A 19,896-nucleotide genomic window follows, 5' to 3' on the forward strand; every position below is an offset into this window, starting at 1 on the left:
GCATTTATATGAAATGCATTTAAATGACCAGACTTGGCAGGGAAAAAAAAAAAACCTGGCAGCACACGTTAATGCCCTGGTGCTCTCTAATCTATTAAAATTCGGTATATGACATATTTCAGTATGTATGATTTTTCTTTCCATAGGACAATGACATGTTTTTTTAAAAAAATTAAAGTGATAAATACATATGGTTTTAAAAAATGTGATGCAGAACAACACTTATTGCTCTAGTTCTCTCCATATGGCTGTCTCGATTTCTTTTTTTTTTTTTTAATTTTAATATTTATTTTTTAGTTTTTGGCGGACACAACATCTTTGTATGTGGTGCTGAGAATCGAACCCAGGCCGCACACATGCCAGGCGGGCGCGCTACCTCTAGAGCCACATCCCCAGCCCCCTGTCTCGATTTCTTTAGAGAAAAAAACACTCCTCATCCTGCCTTTTTTTCTATCCTGGGGCTAAGAGATGGGGTTGCGTCATGGGTATAAATGCCAGGCTGCTTGACGTCACCCTGCCTATAGGGTTAGGTGAGATGAGGTTGAATGTTCAATTTAACCACAGCTGAGCCCTTCGTTTATGCCTCCTCTCTGCTTTTGGGGAGGCAGGTAGAGCCTCTGCTGTTCTGCTAGCCAGGTCCTCCTCCTCTGTCCATCACACCAGTTCTGGAAGTAGCTTCCTCAGCTCTTTTTTAGTATACACATCCATGTATCTGATGCTTTCCAGAAATGTCTTGAAATCTCCTGATCACCAGTGGCCCACTCCTGTACTTTGTTTTAATGAATTATGTTTTCCCCTACCGGCCACCTCAACCCCTTGCATTTATATTTGTAATGTGGTCCTTCAAAGGAAAAGGCTATAAATGTGCTCAGTATGCCATATTGATTACCAAGAACTCCACTTGTTGCCTTTTTAATATTAGCTTTGTAGATAGTTTTACATATAGTATTATCTGTATGTGTATATATGTACTTATATTTACATAAATCATTTCAGGATTCCTGTAGTAGCACCTCTTGTTGAGCTGCTTGGAACACAGTTTGAAAATCATTATTAGATAGCAGGTGACATTTGAGTATGTTTTGTTATGATGTAGGCTTGGGTCACTAGTCTCAGTAAAACTAAATTCCAGGGCTGGGGATGTGGCTCAAGCGGTAGCGCGCTCGCCTGGCATGCGTGCCGCCAGGGTTCGATCCTCAGCACCACATACAAAAACAAAAGATGTTATGTCCGCCGAGAACTGGAAAATAAATATTAAAAAATTCTCTCTCTCTCTCACTCTCCCTCTTTCTTAAAAAAACAAACAAACAAACTAAATTCCCTCATAATTCCCTAAGCTTTGTGTTACTACTTAAAATAATGTCACCTACTACTGTGTTTCCTAAATTCCAGTTACTCACGTACAGCCTTCATAGTGTTTGCTTCATTTGGGTGGGAACTATAGTATTATATACTCCTTTTTAAAAATAATTAAAATTTAAAACACTTTAAATCCCTTTAAAGTGAAACTAAATGAAGCCCAAATTCAGCCGAGAGGTCAAGCCCTTCACAATCCTTTCTTCACCAGCTCTTCCTCCTCATTCTCCCTATAACTCCAGACAAAACCAGCCTGAACTTTCCTGCCTTCAACGTTTGGCTCCTATTGCTTCTTTCACTGATGTGCCCATTCTCCTCCCGCTGCCCTATTAAGATCTGTTCAGATCCACCTCAGATGCCTTCCTGCCTCCATAAAGGGAAATTTGCTAAGGGCATTATCCTTGACAGAAATAAGCCCATCCTTGGATTAGAAGGTGGGGATGCATATCTGACTACCAGGGCTATTAGGAAGATTAGGAAAAAAATGTTGCAACCAACAAGATCGCCCTCACCTTTGTTTAGTGTTTACTGTGTACTAGGCCCTGTGCCAAGGGTATTACATGCATTACTAATGTAATCCTTACAAATTTCTGAAATATGTACTATGTTATTCTTGAATTATATATGGAAAAATGGACACTTGAGAAAGGTTGAATGGGTCAAACTTTCATTGCTACTAACTGTCAAAACCCAGATTCAAACTTGGGTCTCCAAGTGGCAGCTATCATTGTCATAATAGTTGATACAGATAGGAATTATCAGAAGCTGATATCAGTGGATAAAAGTTTGAAGAGTAACAATTTGATAGTCTCCAACTCTCTGCTTACCATAGAGGTAATTACAAAGGGCAAAATCATTCTGCAACAGAGAAACCTGCCAGATACCACCTTAAATGACAAAGTAACATCACCAGAATGGAGCATGTTGATCTCCTATACTTCTTGGTATGGAAGTGTCAAAGACAGGAGATCACTTATGTGAGCCAGATGGCTTTGGAGGCTGAGGTAGGAGTATTGCAAGTACATTCTTTGAACTCAGCAACTTAGCAAGGCTATAAGCAACTTAAAGACTGTTTCAAAATATAAAAGGGGGCTGAGGATGTAGCTCAGTGGTTAAGCAAACCTGGGTTCAATCCCTGGTGCACACATACACAAAAAAAATTTATTTGGCTTTTTATCATGCCCATGTATTATTTTCAATTTTAAGTATTAGTTAATAATCTCACCAATATCACTCTCACCAAAATAAATTTTTAAAAATCTAGCTAATAGAAACTTTGAATCATTTTTAAAAAATCATCTTAATTCTCCTAGTAGGGGACAAGAAGGCTAACCCTAACCTTGCAACTTTTCACAAACATTGCTGTGTTAAATAACATGCCCAGTTACTGGTTTTTTTCCCTCCCCATTACAAACAGCAAGCTTACAAGGCTGTGTCATTTCTTTCTTTCTCTCTCTCTCTCTCTCTCTCCCCCTCCCTCCCTCTCGACTTTGTGCATGTGACACAAGCACTCTACCAACTGAGCTACATCCCCAGCCCCTCTATCAGCTCTCTTTTGCCCATTTTCCTCTACTTACCAATTCTTCTACCTTTTAATCAGTAACTATATTTCACTTGTATTACTTCTCTGTTCTAGGCACTGAAGCATCCTGCAAAACAAGTGCTTTATCCTATCTGCTTTAGCAAGACTCTCTAGGTTTATAATCCCTTTACTAGCATTTAAAATCATTAAGCAAGACACATGAATATTTTTAAGCACAAATGTAAAGCAAAATTCTAATAAGCTTTTAAAGCCTTAAGAATAAAGGCTTATCTTATGGTCTTCAAACTCAACTGATGTCTTTCTCAGAGGTCTGCAAACTTTCCCTTCCTTCCTCTCTTTTTCCCTTCATCCCTCCTTCCCTTCATTCCTTGCTTCCTTTTCTTTTACTTGTCCCAGGGGTGCTCTACCTCTTAGCTACAGATCTCACAAAATTGCCAAGCCTGGTCTTGAACTTGCTATCCTTAGCCTCCTGAGTAGTTGGGATTACAGGAGTGTGCTACATACTTTTTCTTAAAGGGCTAGACAGCAAATATTTGTATGCTTTGTGGGCCAAGAGGCAAATTTGAGGATATTATGTAGGGACTTATATAACCATTTAAAAATTAACTGTGTAAAACCATTCTTAGCTCCCATATGGCTGGCCCGATTGTGATTATTCTTTGCCAATGCCTGCTTTATTGGTAAATCCCCTCCCTTTCTTGCATCATTTGAAAGAATGATGTAATTCCTTTTTCTTTAAAAAGTGATGAGTCATTTTTTTTCTCACCTGTTGAATCACCATGACTCATTTGTTCGTCTACCATGACAAAAATTATACCCACACGGTAGTTGATGTCTAATTTATATATTTGTTATCTGTACAGATGTTTCTGTCCTCATCTTTACATTTGACTCCCTCATCTTATTGAACCCCCAAATGTTCAGACCTATGTATGTTTAACACAGTTTGCACATTCTGAGCAGAGCACAATGTATATGACATCAAATGTATATACTACACACTTTCATAATGATCAAAACAACCATTGCAGATATAAAAGTCAACAAGAAACAGGAAAAAAGCGGATAGGAATACACACAAAAATTCTTGTTTTTGAATGATGCTATTTGTAATTTGTAAAATCTTTTCATTTTTTTTTTTTTTTAATTTTTTATTTTTTTATTGGTTGTTCACAACATTACAAAGCTCTTGACATATCATATTTCATACATTAGATTGAAGGGGAAATCTTTTCATTTTTATATATGAAGTTATATTATTTTTACTTAAAGAAAAATTAGAAATAAGAATAGAAAAATGCAAAATAAAGGTAACAAACATTTTTGACTTTTAGACTATGAAAGTAATATTCAATAAGGAAATCTGACAAATAGAAATAAACCATACTACTGATTTTCTCATGTTAAATTTAAGAGAGACGGATAGAGAACTCTTCAAGTTAAAGACTGTATGGAAATGAACAGCGATGATCTTTTGGGGTGAAAAAAATCAATGTTATTCTCATTAAAACAAAATGAACAAGGAACTTTTAAACAAACCATACTTATCAAGGCTACTTAGCATAGTAATTTTATGGCTTCAAAATACACAATGACAAGCACATAAACCAATGCCTAGGAAAACCAGGTTGACTTTACAATGTGATACTAAAGTGCTATCTGTGATAATCTGTAAAATAAAAGGTGTTTGAAGTTTAATTTTTATTTTACAAAAATTGACACTGTTAAAACCAACATGATTATTTTCCATTCATCCAATAACTGAGCTAATAATATAAAAATATGTAAAAAATATTATAGATTCATAATTACCAGATATGCTAATACTCATATAACTAGTATAAATTTGATGATTAAAAAAATAAGTTTGTTTCCTTAAAAATGCTTGATTCTTTACCACTTAATATCAGATATTTGCTATCCTGAAGTACCAAAATAATCATAAATAAAAATGGCAATGTCTATACTTTAGGTTTCTTATTAGGTGGATCCTGAAGACTAAACTTTGGAATTTCACCAGAAGGAGCATATGGAATTCTCTTTGAAGATACCTTCTTGCCAATTGTTTCAATCTGAAGAGAAAAAAGATTTTAAAAAGAGAATTAATGATTATAACACATAAATGTAAGAGTTCTATAATGTAGTATCATAAGGAAGAAAACTAAGATGATTATTCTTATTACAAGCAGAAAAAGTTTCTCAAGTTGTCTGAGTTGCTGTGAGAGATCTTTGGTTCCTTCTTTATTTTCTGTTTCTAGAATCACCTGTACTCCACGTCTCATATTCACGTCTAGACACTCTCATTCTGCCATTCCCCAAGGAATGGCATCAGAGAACAAGGCAAGGCATCAGAGCAGAGTCACATGCCTCTGTCGTTCTTAGTAGCATGTATGAAAGCAATGAACACAGAGATTCCAGTTAGTTCATGTCTCTCTCATGCTCTGCTCATTTCCATTTCTCTTACATGGAAAAAACTTGTGAAAGTTATAACAGCATTGTTCATAGGGTGCAGGCTTCAGATTCTGAAAGGGCCCAGCTGGAATCCTGACTACACTTGCTATCTTGCTAAATGTTCTAGATATTTCTTCCTCACAAATGGTGTTATAACACTTACCTCAAAAGGTTGTGGCAAGAATTAAAGTGCTTAGCTTTTAATACAAGTCAGCTTTTAATAAATGAGTCAATTATTATTTTGCACATAATATTTTTCACATATTCCATTTATTAAAAATAATCAGTTTTATCATTAAAAGACTACTTCTTTAATAGTCATAAGTTTATCTCCCCTCCATAGCAAAGTATAAATATACTACTCCATTTTCATTTCTTCTGAATTAAAACTTGATATTTGTGACTATAAATAAAAAATTTCTGCTTTATATATTTGTTTGCTTGTTTCTTTTGGTATGAGAGATTGAACCCAGGGGTACCTTCGCCACTGAGCCATATCCCTGCCTTTTTTTTTTTATTTTGTGAAAGGGTCTCGCTAAGTTGCTGAGGCTAGCCTTGAACTTGTGATCTTCCTGCCTCAGCCTCCCAAATTGCTGGGATTACAAGCATGCACCACTGTCCCCTGCTGGCTTTTTCAGTAATTCATATATTTTGTTTATTTAGTGACTCCATTCCTGTGTGTGTGTTTTTTTTTTTTAAACTTGGGGAAATTAGCTTTTAGAAGAATTTAAAATCATTTTAATTATGTTATCCTTCTACATATAGTAAGTGAAAATATGTCTGTCTTGAAAATAACCTTTTATAAAGAACATTCCTGAGTTTAAGTCACAACTGGGAAAAACAGTCATGTTGTTACTCACTAAGGAGGGGTAGGATCGAGGAGTCCCCAAGGTCCTTGCTGGGAGAGTTAGCAGACACTGACACCATCTGACTCTTGCTTCAATTCAATGTCTCATAAATGAGAAATGGCACTGAATTCTAAGTAAGAAGGCCCTTCAACAAGTTGGCAAAAAGTTAAAGAGAACCAGACCTGATGAGGTTTTTCTTGTTTTTTGCTTATGTTTTTGTGTGTGTATATGTGAATGTATATGTGTGTGTGTGTGTGTGTGTGTATGTGTGTGTGTACGTGTATACACACAATTTTTTTTAGTTGTAGTTGGATACAAAACCTTTATTTTTATGTGGTGCTAAGGATCAAACCCAGCACCTCACATATGCTAGGTGAGCACTCTGCTGCTAAGCCACAACCCCGCTTTGTTTTTGTTTTTTTGTACCTGGAATTGAACCCAGGGGCACTTAACCACTGAGCCACATCCCCAGGCCTTTTTTGTATTTTAGTTAGAGACAGGGTCTCACTGAGTTGCTTATGGCTGTGCTACCATGTCCAATACATCTGGTGTTTTTGAATATCATACAAAGTCTTACTGGTACTTTTCCAGGACAGCTGGTGCTGAGAAGAGACACAGAGCTGGCTATCAAACACTGCCCCCCTCTGCTCTGCTTGAGCACTAATGTGGACAGCAATCCTGTACCCTCCTTAATTACCCCACTTCCCCAACCTCCCAACCCCATGTACACACTACCCGGAGGAAGTGGAAAGTAGCTCCTTTGTATTAGTACTTTAGGGATCCCCAGTGGAATTTAAACAGATGGAACATATGAATGCACTGTTCTGGGCAGAAGCATCTGTCAACTGTCCAGAGGTTCCATGACAGACAAACTTTGAGATGAAGGCTGATACCACTGAAGCTTTTGTACTCTTCATTCAGACCTCTCATAGCACTGGGACAGTGCCGAGCATTCAAAAGGTATAGGATGAGCACCTGTTGATCACTCCTTTCCTTCTCTCAGCACCTGGTACTACAGATGGTAGCTATTCCCACATGAGGATGGACAGAGTTGCCCTCAAGACAGAGTACTTCCTCATTCTCCACCACAATCACACCCCAGCCCTTGCCAGATCCTCAGAGGTTAAGAGAAAACAAGAGAATGGGGTCAGCTGGAAGCAATAATAGACAATAATAATACTATATACTGTTTTGCAGTTTTCAAAACACAGTCATGTATTTTCTTACTTGATCTTTATGATACAAGGTAAGTCAGGGCACATTCTTTTTCCATAAAATAGGTGACTGATGTCTGCTGTGTAAAGGAGACCAATACTGAATGTGATGTCAAATGAACTTTACATCATAAATTTGGGAGTGGAGTAGTTACTTACAAAAGTGCCATAGAGAATTCCCTAGAGAACTGACGTATTGCCCCAGAGTTATTTTATTGCTAAATAAGAAAATATGAACCCAGTTTGGGGGCATACGCCTATAACCCCAGCAATCTGGAAGGCTGAGGCAGGAGGATCCCAAGTTCAAGGCCAAACTCAGCAACTTAGCAAGACCCTTTCTCAAAAAGTAAAAAGGACTGGGGATATAGCTCATTGGCAGAGTGCTTGCTTAGCAAGTACGAGGCCTTGGGTTTGATCCCTAGTACTAGAAAACAACCAAAAAAAAAAAAAAAAAAAAAAAGAAGAAGAAGAAAAGAAAAAGAAAGAAAAACATAAAAATTATAAAACCCACACAACAGGTTTAAAAAGAAAATAACCACCAGGTGAAGTGGCAGACACTTATAACCCCAGCAACTCAGGAGACCGAGGCAAGAGGATTGCAAGTTTAAGGCCAGCCTCAGCAACTTAGCAAGACCTGGCCTTAAAATAAAAAATAAAAAGGGCTGGGAATATAGCTCAGTGGAAAAGTGTCCTGGTTCAATCCTTCAATACCTCCCCCAAAAAGAAAGAAAGAAAACAAACAAATACATGAATAGGATCATGGGCTGGGGTTGTGGCTCAGTGGTAGAGCACTTGCCTTGCAGGTGTGAGGCACTGGATTTGATCCTCAGCACCACATAAAAATAAACAAAATAAAGGTATGGTGTCCATCTACAACTAAAAAATATATATATTTTTTCAAAAAGTAGGGGCTGGGACTGTGGCTCAGCGGTGGCACACTTGACTGGCATGTGTGAGGTGCTGGGTTAGATTCCCCATATAAATAAATAAATAAAGGTCTATCAACAACTTAAAAAAATATATTAAAAATAAATAAATAAATAGTAGTCCAGGATCATCATGATTACCTGGAAGCCAATGGTTTGTAGTTCATTGTGCAGCCCATCCAGGACACGTCGTCCATCAAAGATAAAGGCAGGCTTCAGCATTTTTTTATGAATGCGTTCATAATCCAATTCCTGTAAAGATGTATGGATGGAACAATTAGTACACATGCACGAAAATATACTCAACCCCACTGATACTAGAACACCTCTAGAATTCTCCTTAATATGATTTCTGTCACCTTACCTTAAACATGTCCCACTCAGTGCAAATAACAACAGCATGAGCACCATCACATGCTTCATATGGATCCTTGGAAATGGTCACAAGTCGGGACACTGTAACAGCAACAACAAAAAACCAGGAACAAGAGTTACTTGAAACCATGTATTTTAACACTGGAATGTAGGAGCTTAATGTCTGCTAGAAGTGGAACATTACGGTTAAAGTGAAGGGGTGATAAGGGGGACCTGGAGCACCCCCAAACCTTGTTCTAGAAGCATCTCCTTGGAATATCTGGGGCTTTGTGAAATATATTGGAAAAATTATTAGACTAACCCACAAATGAGAACATAATATCTGTTTAACTTTAGAGAAATAAGAATTGAATTCAAGGCATGCCAATGATATAAATGGTAACAGACAATGGTTTCTAGAGAACAAACAAGTTTTGAGCACTGCACTCAAGATGATTCATGAGACTCAAAGCCTTACCTTGGTCATCCTTTGAAACACCTGGGTGAGAAAGATCCACAACTATTTGTTCCCTGGGTACTTTTGGATCATATATATGGAGGTGTGCACCTTCATCCATCAGATATTTACTAATATATATACTGGAGGATTCTCTGAATGAAAAAAAAAACATTAGTATTGCTTTAAATGACTTTATATTCTAATACTAGGAAATTTAAGATACAAGATTCACTGTCTTTCAGCTGGCCGAGTGGTAAGGATATGTTCATTTTTATTCTTTTTTTTAGTTGGTTCTTATTAGTTATTCATGATATTTTTGTTTGTTTTTATGTTTTGTACTGTGGATGAAACCCTGGGGCACTCAACCACTGAGTCACACCCCCAGTCCTTTTTAATATTTTATTTAGAGACAGAGTCTCACTGGGTTGCTTAGCACCTCACTTTTGCTGAGGCTAGCTTTGAACTCACAAAAAATCCTCCTGCCTCAGCCTTCCAAGCTGCTGAGATTACAGGCATGCACCATTGTGCCTGGAAATTCTTTAAACTGTGTGTGTACATGTATTTCACATGCAAATCCACCAAGCAAAGGATCACTGTTAAGATGAGAAGTGTGTGCACAGGTCCTGCTGGGGATTAAACCCAGGGCTTCGTGCATATATTAGGCAAGTGCTGTACTACTGAGCTACATCCCCAACCCTGAAATGTTTTAAAGAACACATACCTTGTATCACCAGTGTCCTTTTTGAATGCAAAACCCAAAATTGCTATCTTCTTATCAGTCACTGTATTAAATAGACTATCTATGATCCGAGAAGCAAATCTCCTCCTCTGGTAGTCATTCATGTCTATGACCTGAAATAAATGTATAATTATGCAATATTAATTAAAAAAAAGTACAGCCCATGACATTCATTACTCAGAATTATGGTGGGGTTTCCTATATGAACATAAAGCTTATATATTTACAGAAGACAAAGATTAACCAAACACTTGGATGTCTATAAATTTAAAAATAAAAAGAGGGCTGGTGATATAGCTCAGTTGGTAGAGTGCTTGCCTCACATGCACAGGTCCTAGGTTCTATTCCCAGCACCACAAAAAAATAAATAAATAAAAAGAACTACCCAACCCCTTCATTAAAGCCTTACTGAACATTTTCATTTTTACTTGGCTTGATCTGGCATGCATCAGGATGGGATGGACACAAAGATGGGGTGCATAGCTAATTTTAACTATGAAGGCATTTGAGATCCAACTATAAAGACAGCCTAAATAAAACAATATTCTCCATAACCACTTTCTCCAAACCCTGTGGAAATAAGGCTTTAAGCAATCAAATCTGAAAGTAGGTCCCTGTGTGCTTATGTCTCACCATTCACTAGAATTTAGTTTGAGAGGAAAATAGTCAACATGCAGACTTAACAGCTACCTCTGGACAAATCAGGACACCACAAACACTTTGCAAGGTTTTTAACTAAATGTTATGAGACTAATAGTATCTGATCACCCAATGTGTTAAAATTTAGACTGGTGACAATGCTCATAAGGAAAGAGACTTTTTATTTAAGGTTCTAAGTTTCTAGGGGCCATATCAAACCTTGAGAACTTGGGAACTGAGCCCAAAATGTTGGAAAATTAAGACTTGATCTGTATTTTGCTGGATTGAGTGACATGACCCAGAGTGTATATTTTCCCTAAAATGCAAGCATTTCCTTAGGTTCATTCCCATATCTTTTGCTGAAATCTGAAAAATTATAAACTCAGGAAAAATATAGTATCAAGTATAGTGGCCAGTACCTTGGACAAATTATTTAACATCTCTGTGTCAATTCTCTCATCTGAAAAATGGTTTAATGTTAGTGATGAGGATTAAATGAGATACTGCATGCAGAGTGCCCTACAGAGTACTCAGAACAGGGTAAGCAAGGCTTTCCAACATTAGCTCTGTGAATATGAAAGGGACAAAGCCAAGTGTCAGTTGATGCAAGCCACTCAAAAGCATCACAATACAGGTTCCTCCTTTAATCTGTATTTATGCCTTTCAAGATAGAGAATTATCAAGAACTAGATAGTTTTTTATTTTCTCTGGGAGTATATTTAGTTATAAAATTAGAAAAAATATTGGTTTATCAGAAATTTCCATCACAGTTGACTACCAAAAAAGACGAACATCTAATAAATAAACCTAAAATAAGTATATTGATTTGAGTTCTTAGGATAAATTCCATCAAAAACACTTTCACAAAGGGTGACGTGTTTAATTATAATCTAATCAGAAGTTAAAGATTATTAATACCTGCTGCCAATAACGAGCTACTTCAGGCAAATTCAGAGCCTCACAGAGATAAACCAAATTTAGGACATCCTTTTGGAAGCAGCTCCCACCAAAACCTGAGAGCAGAAAAAAAATCAACAATATTTTCATGTAAGAACCAGAAACTGAATCATGTGACAAATTCTATACCACAGAGGATCCATACTAAGATTTTTAATAATAAAATTCCAATGTTAGAAAATTAGTGAGTTTGTGTAAATTGTGTGAAATCTATCAACCCCTTAAGTAATTTCCAAAAATTTTCTAACAAAAGTTTCAATATGGGTACATTTGACATTTTGTTTTATTTTTACCTTCTTTCTCTCTTTTTTTTTCTTTCTCTCATTCATTGGATATGAGACTGTCCTATATCTCTTACTCTTCAGTAGGGCTAGCAAACTCACAGGAAAGGGCCAGTTGGTAGATATTTTGTGGGCCACACAGTCTGTTGCAACTATTCAATTCTGTCACTGTAGCTCAAAAGCAGCCATAGACAATAAATAACAAAAACCGTTATGTGTTCCCATGAAATTTATTTACAAAAACAAGCTATGGGGTGGATTTGAGTTGAGGGACAATTTGCTCACCCTTGATCTAGTGTAATTTGGGATGCAATGAGGGATGGTATGAGCTTTGGAGTAAGACACACCTGGCCATTTAGTAGTTGTATGATTTTTGAACAAGTTGAAAAAGCCTGAATCATCTCTAAAAAAGAAATAACAACACATTCCTAACAGGTTATAAAGATTAAATGAGATATAAAAAGTGTTGGTACAGAACCTGGCACATAAAAATGCCTTCAGTAAATTGTAGATATTTTTATTAAAGTATAGCTAGAAGAAAACATCAAAAAGATATAAAAGGCCAGGGAAACTAGTTTGGGAAATGACAGATAGTCCCTGAAATACTAGAATTTCTGCATATAGCCCAATCTGTAAAATATCCTATTGAGTGTTATATCAACCTTATTAACTTAATCCAAAAATATAGTCAATTCTCATTATTTGTGTAGTTATATTCCACAAAGTCACTATGAACACTGAAGCATTGCTCCTAAGTAAAATACAGGGTGAGGTTGCTTCAAGTTTCCACTCATGTTTTTTCCAACTGATCAGTACAGCACTTAGTTTCACACATGCTCATGTAATACATACATGGTTCACTAATGCTGAACTCATGGCCAATGGTTCTATAATTCACACATATTTTCTCCATAAGACACATCACAACCTTCTTGCACTTAGAACCACTAGACAGCACTTGGGCACTCCACTTGGGGGCCATTTTAAATCATAAAGCCACCAACAAAAAGCACAAGTATGGCCAGGAGCAATGGCGCACACCTGTAAATCCCAGCAGCTCAGGAGCCTGATGCAGAAGGATTGTAAGTTCAAAGCTAGCCTTAGCAACAGTGAGGCACTAAGCAACTCAGTGAGACCCTGTCTCTAATAAAATACAAAACAGGGCTTGGCGGTTGAGTGCCCCTACTCACTCAAAAAAAAAAAAAACAAACAAACCACAAGTATGTGAAAAACTGCCCACAAAGGACACTTGTTTACAATATAAGAATTGGAATATGAAGGCAAAGCATTGCCTTATTCAACCTTGCAGACCCAGATGCCATACAAATTCTTCACTGTTCCGCTTATCAGAGAATTATGACAGCCTTAGTATTGATTCTGAGATCACCAAAAAGTTTTAGGGAGTAGAAAAATTCACAAAACAGATTCCATGAATAAGGATTGACTATATTTCACCTGGATACATTTCCCAAAATGTATTAGTAAGAAAAACAATAGTGAAATTTGTTTCCTACTTGCTTAAATAAGGTGTTACTTAGTATTCTTATGTGGCCCCCAAACTATTAATTTTTTCCTCCAAAACAATGAACTATATTTATCCTATAATCAGTCATTACTAAACAATATAGGCAATTTTTGCCTCACTTAGGAAGTCCAGGGTAGGCTGAAGGACAAATATATAATAAAATCTTTTATTTTCTTAAAGGATATTAAGTTTAAAAAAAAGACTTTCCTGGGCTGGGGATGTGGCTCAAGCGGTAGCGCGCTCGCCTGGCATGCGTGTGGCCCGGGTTCGATCCTCAGCACCACATACCAACAAAGATGTTGTGTCTGCCGATAACTAAAAATAAATATTAAAATTCTCTCTCTCTCCCTCTCTCACTCTCTCTTTAAAAAAAAAAAAAAAAAAAAAAAGACTTCCCTGAAGTTAAACAAACCCATATTGGTAGAGGAAAACGTTAATTTACCAACACTGGCTTTTAGAAACTTATTTCCAATTCTCTGGTCCATTCCAATGGCTGTTGCTACCTCTTCCACATCAGCTCCTGTTGCTTCACACAGAGCACTTATGGAGTTAATGCTGCTGATTCTCTGGGCAAGAAAAGCATTTGCTGCCTTAAAAAGAAAAAAGAAGAAGGAAAAGTATGGTGAGGGGAATAAGTGATTTTATACATCAGTACCATGCTTCATTGAGTTGATGCAAATGTTGTGGAGATACAAAAGTTACTGATGACCTAAATAAATTAAAGGAGATAATGGATGGTCTGGTAAGAAACATGTTTTAAATAAGAAAAGATGATTTTTAAAAAATATTTATTTTTTTTAGGTGTAGTTGGACATAATCTTTATTTTATTTATTTACTTTTATGTGGTGCTGAGGATCAAACTCAAGGCCTTGCACATGCTAGGCGAGAGCTCTACCCTGAGCTATAGCCCCAGCTCCAAGAAAAGATGATGATTAAGGAAAAAAGGGTAAAAGAACAGAAAGAGTGATTAAAAAATACTATCTCAATATAGCTTCCATGTTATCTTACATCTTACTAAAATTTTTGAATATTACAAGAATATTTTATACTTTGATATTTGATCCCCTTAGAAAAATTAGTTCATAATCTGAATGTGCAAGAACATTATCTTCAAAAGGATAACATTTTATTAAAATTAAGAGAGTATTTGGGGCTGAGGCTGTGGCTCAGTGGTAGAGCGCTTGCCTAGCATGTGTGAGGCACTGGGTTCAATTATCAGCACCACATATGAATAAATGAATTAAATAAAGGTCCATACATCTAAAAAAAAAAAAAAGAGTATCTGTGTAGCTTATCAGATTTAAGAGAAAAAAACACTTGGCTTTAAATTTATGGAAGGTAAGTGGGGTATGTGGCATGTAGCTCTGGCCCCAGCTGCTTGGGAGGCTGAGACAAGTGGATGCTCAAGCTCAGGAGTTCCAGGCCAGCCTGGGCAACATGGTGGGACTGTCTAAAAACAACAGTATTTAATGGGGAGTTGAAAGCCATGCACTAGGGCTGGGGATGTGGCTCAAGCGGTAGCGCGCTCGCCTGGCATGCATGCGGCCCGGGTTCGATCCTCAGCACCACATACAAACAAAGATGTTGTGTCCGCCGAGAACTAAAAAATAAATATTAAAAATTCTCTCTCTCTCTCTCTCCCCTCTCTCTTTTAAAAAAAAAAAAAAAAGAAAGAAAGCCATGCACTAACCAGCTTGGAAAGCTCTGAAGACCAAGTATTGGTGGTAAGAATCTTTTCCCTGGGAACCCAGTGCTCATACACAGCACACAGTGCCTGCACAGCTCTCTGGCCCTCTGGGGTCTCATCCCCTCCGATCAGTACTCTATCTGGGTTCTTAAGGTCCTTGATGGCTGTTCCCTCTGCCAAGAACTCAGGGTTGGACAGCACCTAAAATCCCGATACAAAGCAAAGGTTTAAGTTAGAAATAATTATGGGCAATCCAAAGCCATCAATATCTACATAAGAAGAACCAGACTCGAATGCTTAATTTTTTTATACCTGTAAATTCAGGTTGGGTTTTGTGTTCGCGTCAAAGATGCGACGAATACTTTCTGCTGCTCGCACTGGGACTGTGCTTTTCTCAGTCACAATTTTGTACCCGTTTGAGTTTTGCACAATGCGTCTAGCACAAGCTTCAATATACTTCAGATCTGCTGCCCGGCCTTTCCCCATTCCGTAGGTTTTTGTTGGAGTGTTCACCTGATGAAAGTATATGGGACAAAGAGTGATTTCAGGATATTCCTTAGACTATCAATTCATGGTCAAGTGGGAAGGTCACTACATCAGCAGTCATGATTGAACTCTCCTTACTTCCATGGAAACAGTGCATTTTATAAATATAATCATCAGAAGAAAAAACTTGAAACATCTGGAGAACTCATTCAGTAAATTTTTGTTGAGAAGCTACTACATATGTGCCAGATACTAGAGTAGGCAGGTTCCAAGCTAACCCTTGGAGATACAAATGAATGAGAAAGTTTTCATCCTAAAGAAGTTCAAGGTCTGAAAAGAAACATGTTTCCTCTTCTTTCATTTTTTTTAATTGTATGCAATGTATTGTCATAGTCTCTAAAAATAAACTTTGAACTCCTTTTTAATTCCATTTCTATAGCCCTATATCAATAGCTTTTTGAAAATGTTTGCAGAGTCGGGTATGGTGGTTCATGTCTGTATCCCAACAACTATGGTGGCTGAGCAGGAAGATTGCAAGTTAAAGGCCACCCTGGGCAATTTAGGGAGACCTGCTCTCAAAACCAAAAAATAAAAAAGAGCAGAGGATGTACCTCAGTAGTAAAGTATCCCTGGTTCAATCCCTAGTACAGAAAAAAAAAATTGCCATTTCATTCATGAATGATTCTTTAGCCCATTAAAGCCAGATATCAGCTAGCATCTTCAGAATAAAGGATACTACATGCACAGGACTTTCAAATGGCAAGAAAAATAAATCATACTCCAGAGTCTAGACATTTAGTCTTGGCTTAGCAATAACATACCACTTTGGGCAAGTGTGGCTGCTTCTGCCTCAACAACCTCAATAGTAAATAAGTACTCTATAATAATTAACACATGAGTCTAAAATACATAAATAATAAAAATGAATGTGCTATCAAAAGTTTAAAATTTAATGAGAAAATTAAAAAAAGTTTAAAATTTAATTTTTTAACGGGTAGTAAATAGCATTAAACCTCTTCTCTTGACAAGCTTATGATTATGACCTAGAAGGAAACTAATAAAGGAACCAGGCAAAATAAATCAAAACTTGAGGATTAAGCTGAGGTGTAAAAAACAGGAGTCATTTGCATGCATGGAACAATTTAGGATACCTCTTAGACGTGGAAGGCAGGGAGCAGAGAAGGGCAAAGATGGCTGATGGGGGAAGGCAAGACGGGCTAAAGATGGGAGATGATCCAACAGCTTCCCCTCAAAAAGTAGCTCTGAGATAACAGTTGAAAATTGATTCCTATGAACCAAGTGAAGTTGAACATGCCTATAATCACAACCACTTGGGAAGCCAAGGCAGGAAAATCAGTGTAGGCTACTTAGCAAAACCTTGTCTCAAAATAAAATAGAAAGGGCACTTTAACACTGAGCTACATGCCATTTTGTATTTTTTATTTTGAGACAGGGTCCCTCTAAGTTGCTAAGGGCCTCGCTCAGTTGCTCAGGCTGGTCTTGATCTTGTGATCCTCCTGCTTCAGCCTCTTGAGTCGCTGGGATTATAGGTGTGTGCCACTGTGCCCTCCTTATTATCAAATTTTTATATAAATTTGATATTTTTCATGATGAAAAGCATACAGCAAGGAAATAAAAATGATCCAGAGAACAAAGAGAACTAGAAATGGAGACCATGAGTTAGACAGTACTAAATTCACTTATCAGGCATACAGAATAATAGTTTAGAAAGATTCAGGGCAGCTCAGTCTGGATCACCAAAAAAGCAAGTATAAAATTGGCTATTTGTGCCAGAACCACCCTAAGATAGCACTCTATCACCAGAGAACAGATTACTTTTAAATGTCCTTTTTATAGAAAATTCCCCTATTCCCATTCCAAGCTTCAGTCATCTAAAAGTGGGACTAAGGTAACTTCTTGATTTCCTCCTAAAATCTAGTTTATATTTATAACTCTGTGTGCTTAAATAAAGGTTGTGTAAGTGAGTCATAGAAGCTACCTCAGTTTTTCTGAAATGATAAAGAAGGCCGAACACAGGGCTGGGGTGGTTGGAATTCAGTGGTAAGGCATGCATGAGGCCCTGGGTTCAATCCCCAGCACCACACACACAGACACACAGACACACACACACACACACACACACACACACACACACACACACAAGGAAGGCCCAAAACAGAGACATTGTTTTATCACTAGCTTCATTACCACTTTTCTTCTAGAGTTCACATATTCTCATAGTACTGCTTTTGTCTCATCAGTCAGAAAACAACCCCTATCCAACAATGTATAACCATTAACAATACACATTATCAGTTCAACAGCAGCTACCTCTCTGGACCCACATGCTCCTTCACTTTAGCTCATGGAACACTGTCAAATCCCATACCACTGACTTTCTACTTATCCCTTAGGTACAAAAAATCATAGCTCACCTACCAATTGGTGATAGCTACACCATCACATACAGAATATTTGAGTAGATGGTAACAAGGACAGTAAGAAATTAGTTGTATTTGTTCAAATACTGAATAACTAGAATTTAAACCCAAGTGTTCATTCCATTTTTTTTTTCATTATAAGGTATAATAGTTACACTGTATTCCAAGTTGAAAGTATCTGTGGACTATCCTAATGATATAAATAATATATGCCAAATAATTAATTAAGATGACTTTTGCAATGCAATTTATGGAGATAGGAGATGGCTGTAAGTTTGCAAACTGATTCTCTTCACCTCTGCCACTCAATGGAAACAAGAAATGATGACATATGTACAAACATCATGTGTGCTTATGTGCTACCAGCATTTCCTAATTCTAGATCTCAGATTAGAACTTTCTCTGGATTTATTTGTTCAATGATTTGAAATGATATACATGATCATATACGTACAGGGTTTGATTAACTGACAAAGTGTCATCAAAATTCAATTGGACATCTCTTTATTAAGCAATGTTGTAGCTCAATAGCAATGAGAAAGTCAATGGAACTTTTATATAGATGAGAATATGTTAAAATTCACACAGCAAAGAATAATACTTACAGATATGAATACCAGATCAGCTTCTTTGATGGCATCATCAATGTTTGTAGAAAAAAATAGATTTTTTCCTCGACAAGATTCTACCACTTCTTTTAGTCCAGGCTAGAAAAGAAATTATACATACAGTTTATTAGTCATAGGAGATGACCTAATACAGTGAGCTGTGTTTGTTAAAGGGGAAGGTTATAATGTAATATAAAGGTCTAAACTGGCTTTCAAATAGCACCTTTATAGACAAGCCAAGGCTCATACACGAAATGCCATTCAATGTACAGTATATGTTATCACCATTAAAGCAAAATTGAACTTGCACAATCAGAGCAAAAGCTCTCATGTGCTTTGTCATTGTTTACTGTGTGCCTGACTAATTCATAAGTTAAATATTAACTCTTGAGTATCACCTTGATTTTCAGAAAATTCAAGGCCTTTTGTGATTTCAAGTTAGAACGATTTTGCATTGTCATCATGAATGAAGCATTTTACTCCCAATAACTCAGGCCAATTGGTTGTGAAAGGCAATATTTACTCTGTATATACATACCTAATTCAATCTTAACTAAACTTTTTTTTATATGTAAAATCTCTCCCTTTTACAAAAAATACATTGAAATTTTTTTTTACACTTTTTCCCATACAATTTAACAAGAGATATACTTATGCTAAGAATGCTGAAGCTGGGCACAGGGACATGAGCCAGTAGTTCCAGCTACTCAAGAAGCTGAGGTGGGAGGATCACTAGAGCCCATTAGTTTGAGGACAGCCAGGGCAACACAGCAAAACTCCATGATGAACAAAACAAAAGAAGACTACTGAGATGTACAAAGCCACTTGACAAGTATTTTTGCAAAAAAAAAAAAAAAAAAAGGAAAAGAAAAAGAAAACAAAGCCTATCTAATCAGACCTGTCTTACAGATCTAACTACCAATTTACATGAAATAAAGGATATTGAAAAATAAAATTATAAACCCCAAGGGAACCGGGCATGATGGCACACCCGAATTATCCCAGTGGCTCAGGAGGCTGAGGCAGGAGGATCTCAAATTCAAAGCTAGCCTCAGCAATTTAGCAAGACCCTAAGCAACTTAGAGTCTCTAAATAAAATATAAGAGGGCTGTGGATGTGGCTCTGGGTTCAATCCTGGGAACAAAATAAAACAAAACCCAGGGGTCTCAGGACTCAAACAGCAAAATCAGAACAAAAAATTCTATAAGATAAACAAACCAGTTTCTTCAACCAATTAATTTAAGAGAAAAATAAAATAAAAGGAGAGGGAAGGAAGAGGATATTAAATATTGTGGACTTGGGCTGGGGCTGTAGCTCAGTGTCAGAGCACTTGCCTAGCATGTGTGAGGCCCTGGGTTTGATCCCTAGTACTGCATAAAA

At 37.0% G+C, this 19,896-nt stretch overlaps 1 protein-coding gene across 1 annotated transcript in view; it reads right to left on the reverse strand.

Annotated features, from left to right (window-relative positions):
• Positions 1 to 3,727: 3,727 nt before the first annotated feature.
• The window catches only part of Ugdh (UDP-glucose 6-dehydrogenase), a 28,002-nt gene continuing 11,833 nt past the window's right edge, over positions 3,728 to 19,896 (reverse strand). Inside the window, exons 3-12 of the mRNA XM_005319925.5 lie at positions 18,514 to 18,615; positions 15,294 to 15,494; positions 14,985 to 15,182; positions 13,736 to 13,883; positions 11,449 to 11,543; positions 9,874 to 10,004; positions 9,171 to 9,304; positions 8,703 to 8,794; positions 8,480 to 8,590; positions 3,728 to 4,971 (exon numbers count right to left, since the gene is read on the reverse strand). Of these exons, the coding sequence (XP_005319982.1) occupies positions 4,861 to 4,971; positions 8,480 to 8,590; positions 8,703 to 8,794; positions 9,171 to 9,304; positions 9,874 to 10,004; positions 11,449 to 11,543; positions 13,736 to 13,883; positions 14,985 to 15,182; positions 15,294 to 15,494; positions 18,514 to 18,615 (1,323 nt within the window). The 3' untranslated portion in view covers positions 3,728 to 4,860. The remainder of the gene's footprint in view (positions 4,972 to 8,479; positions 8,591 to 8,702; positions 8,795 to 9,170; positions 9,305 to 9,873; positions 10,005 to 11,448; positions 11,544 to 13,735; positions 13,884 to 14,984; positions 15,183 to 15,293; positions 15,495 to 18,513; positions 18,616 to 19,896) is intronic.

Source organism: Ictidomys tridecemlineatus, chromosome 9 (genome assembly GCF_052094955.1).
Source record: "Ictidomys tridecemlineatus isolate mIctTri1 chromosome 9, mIctTri1.hap1, whole genome shotgun sequence".
NCBI classification, from domain to species: Eukaryota; Metazoa; Chordata; class Mammalia; order Rodentia; family Sciuridae; genus Ictidomys; species Ictidomys tridecemlineatus.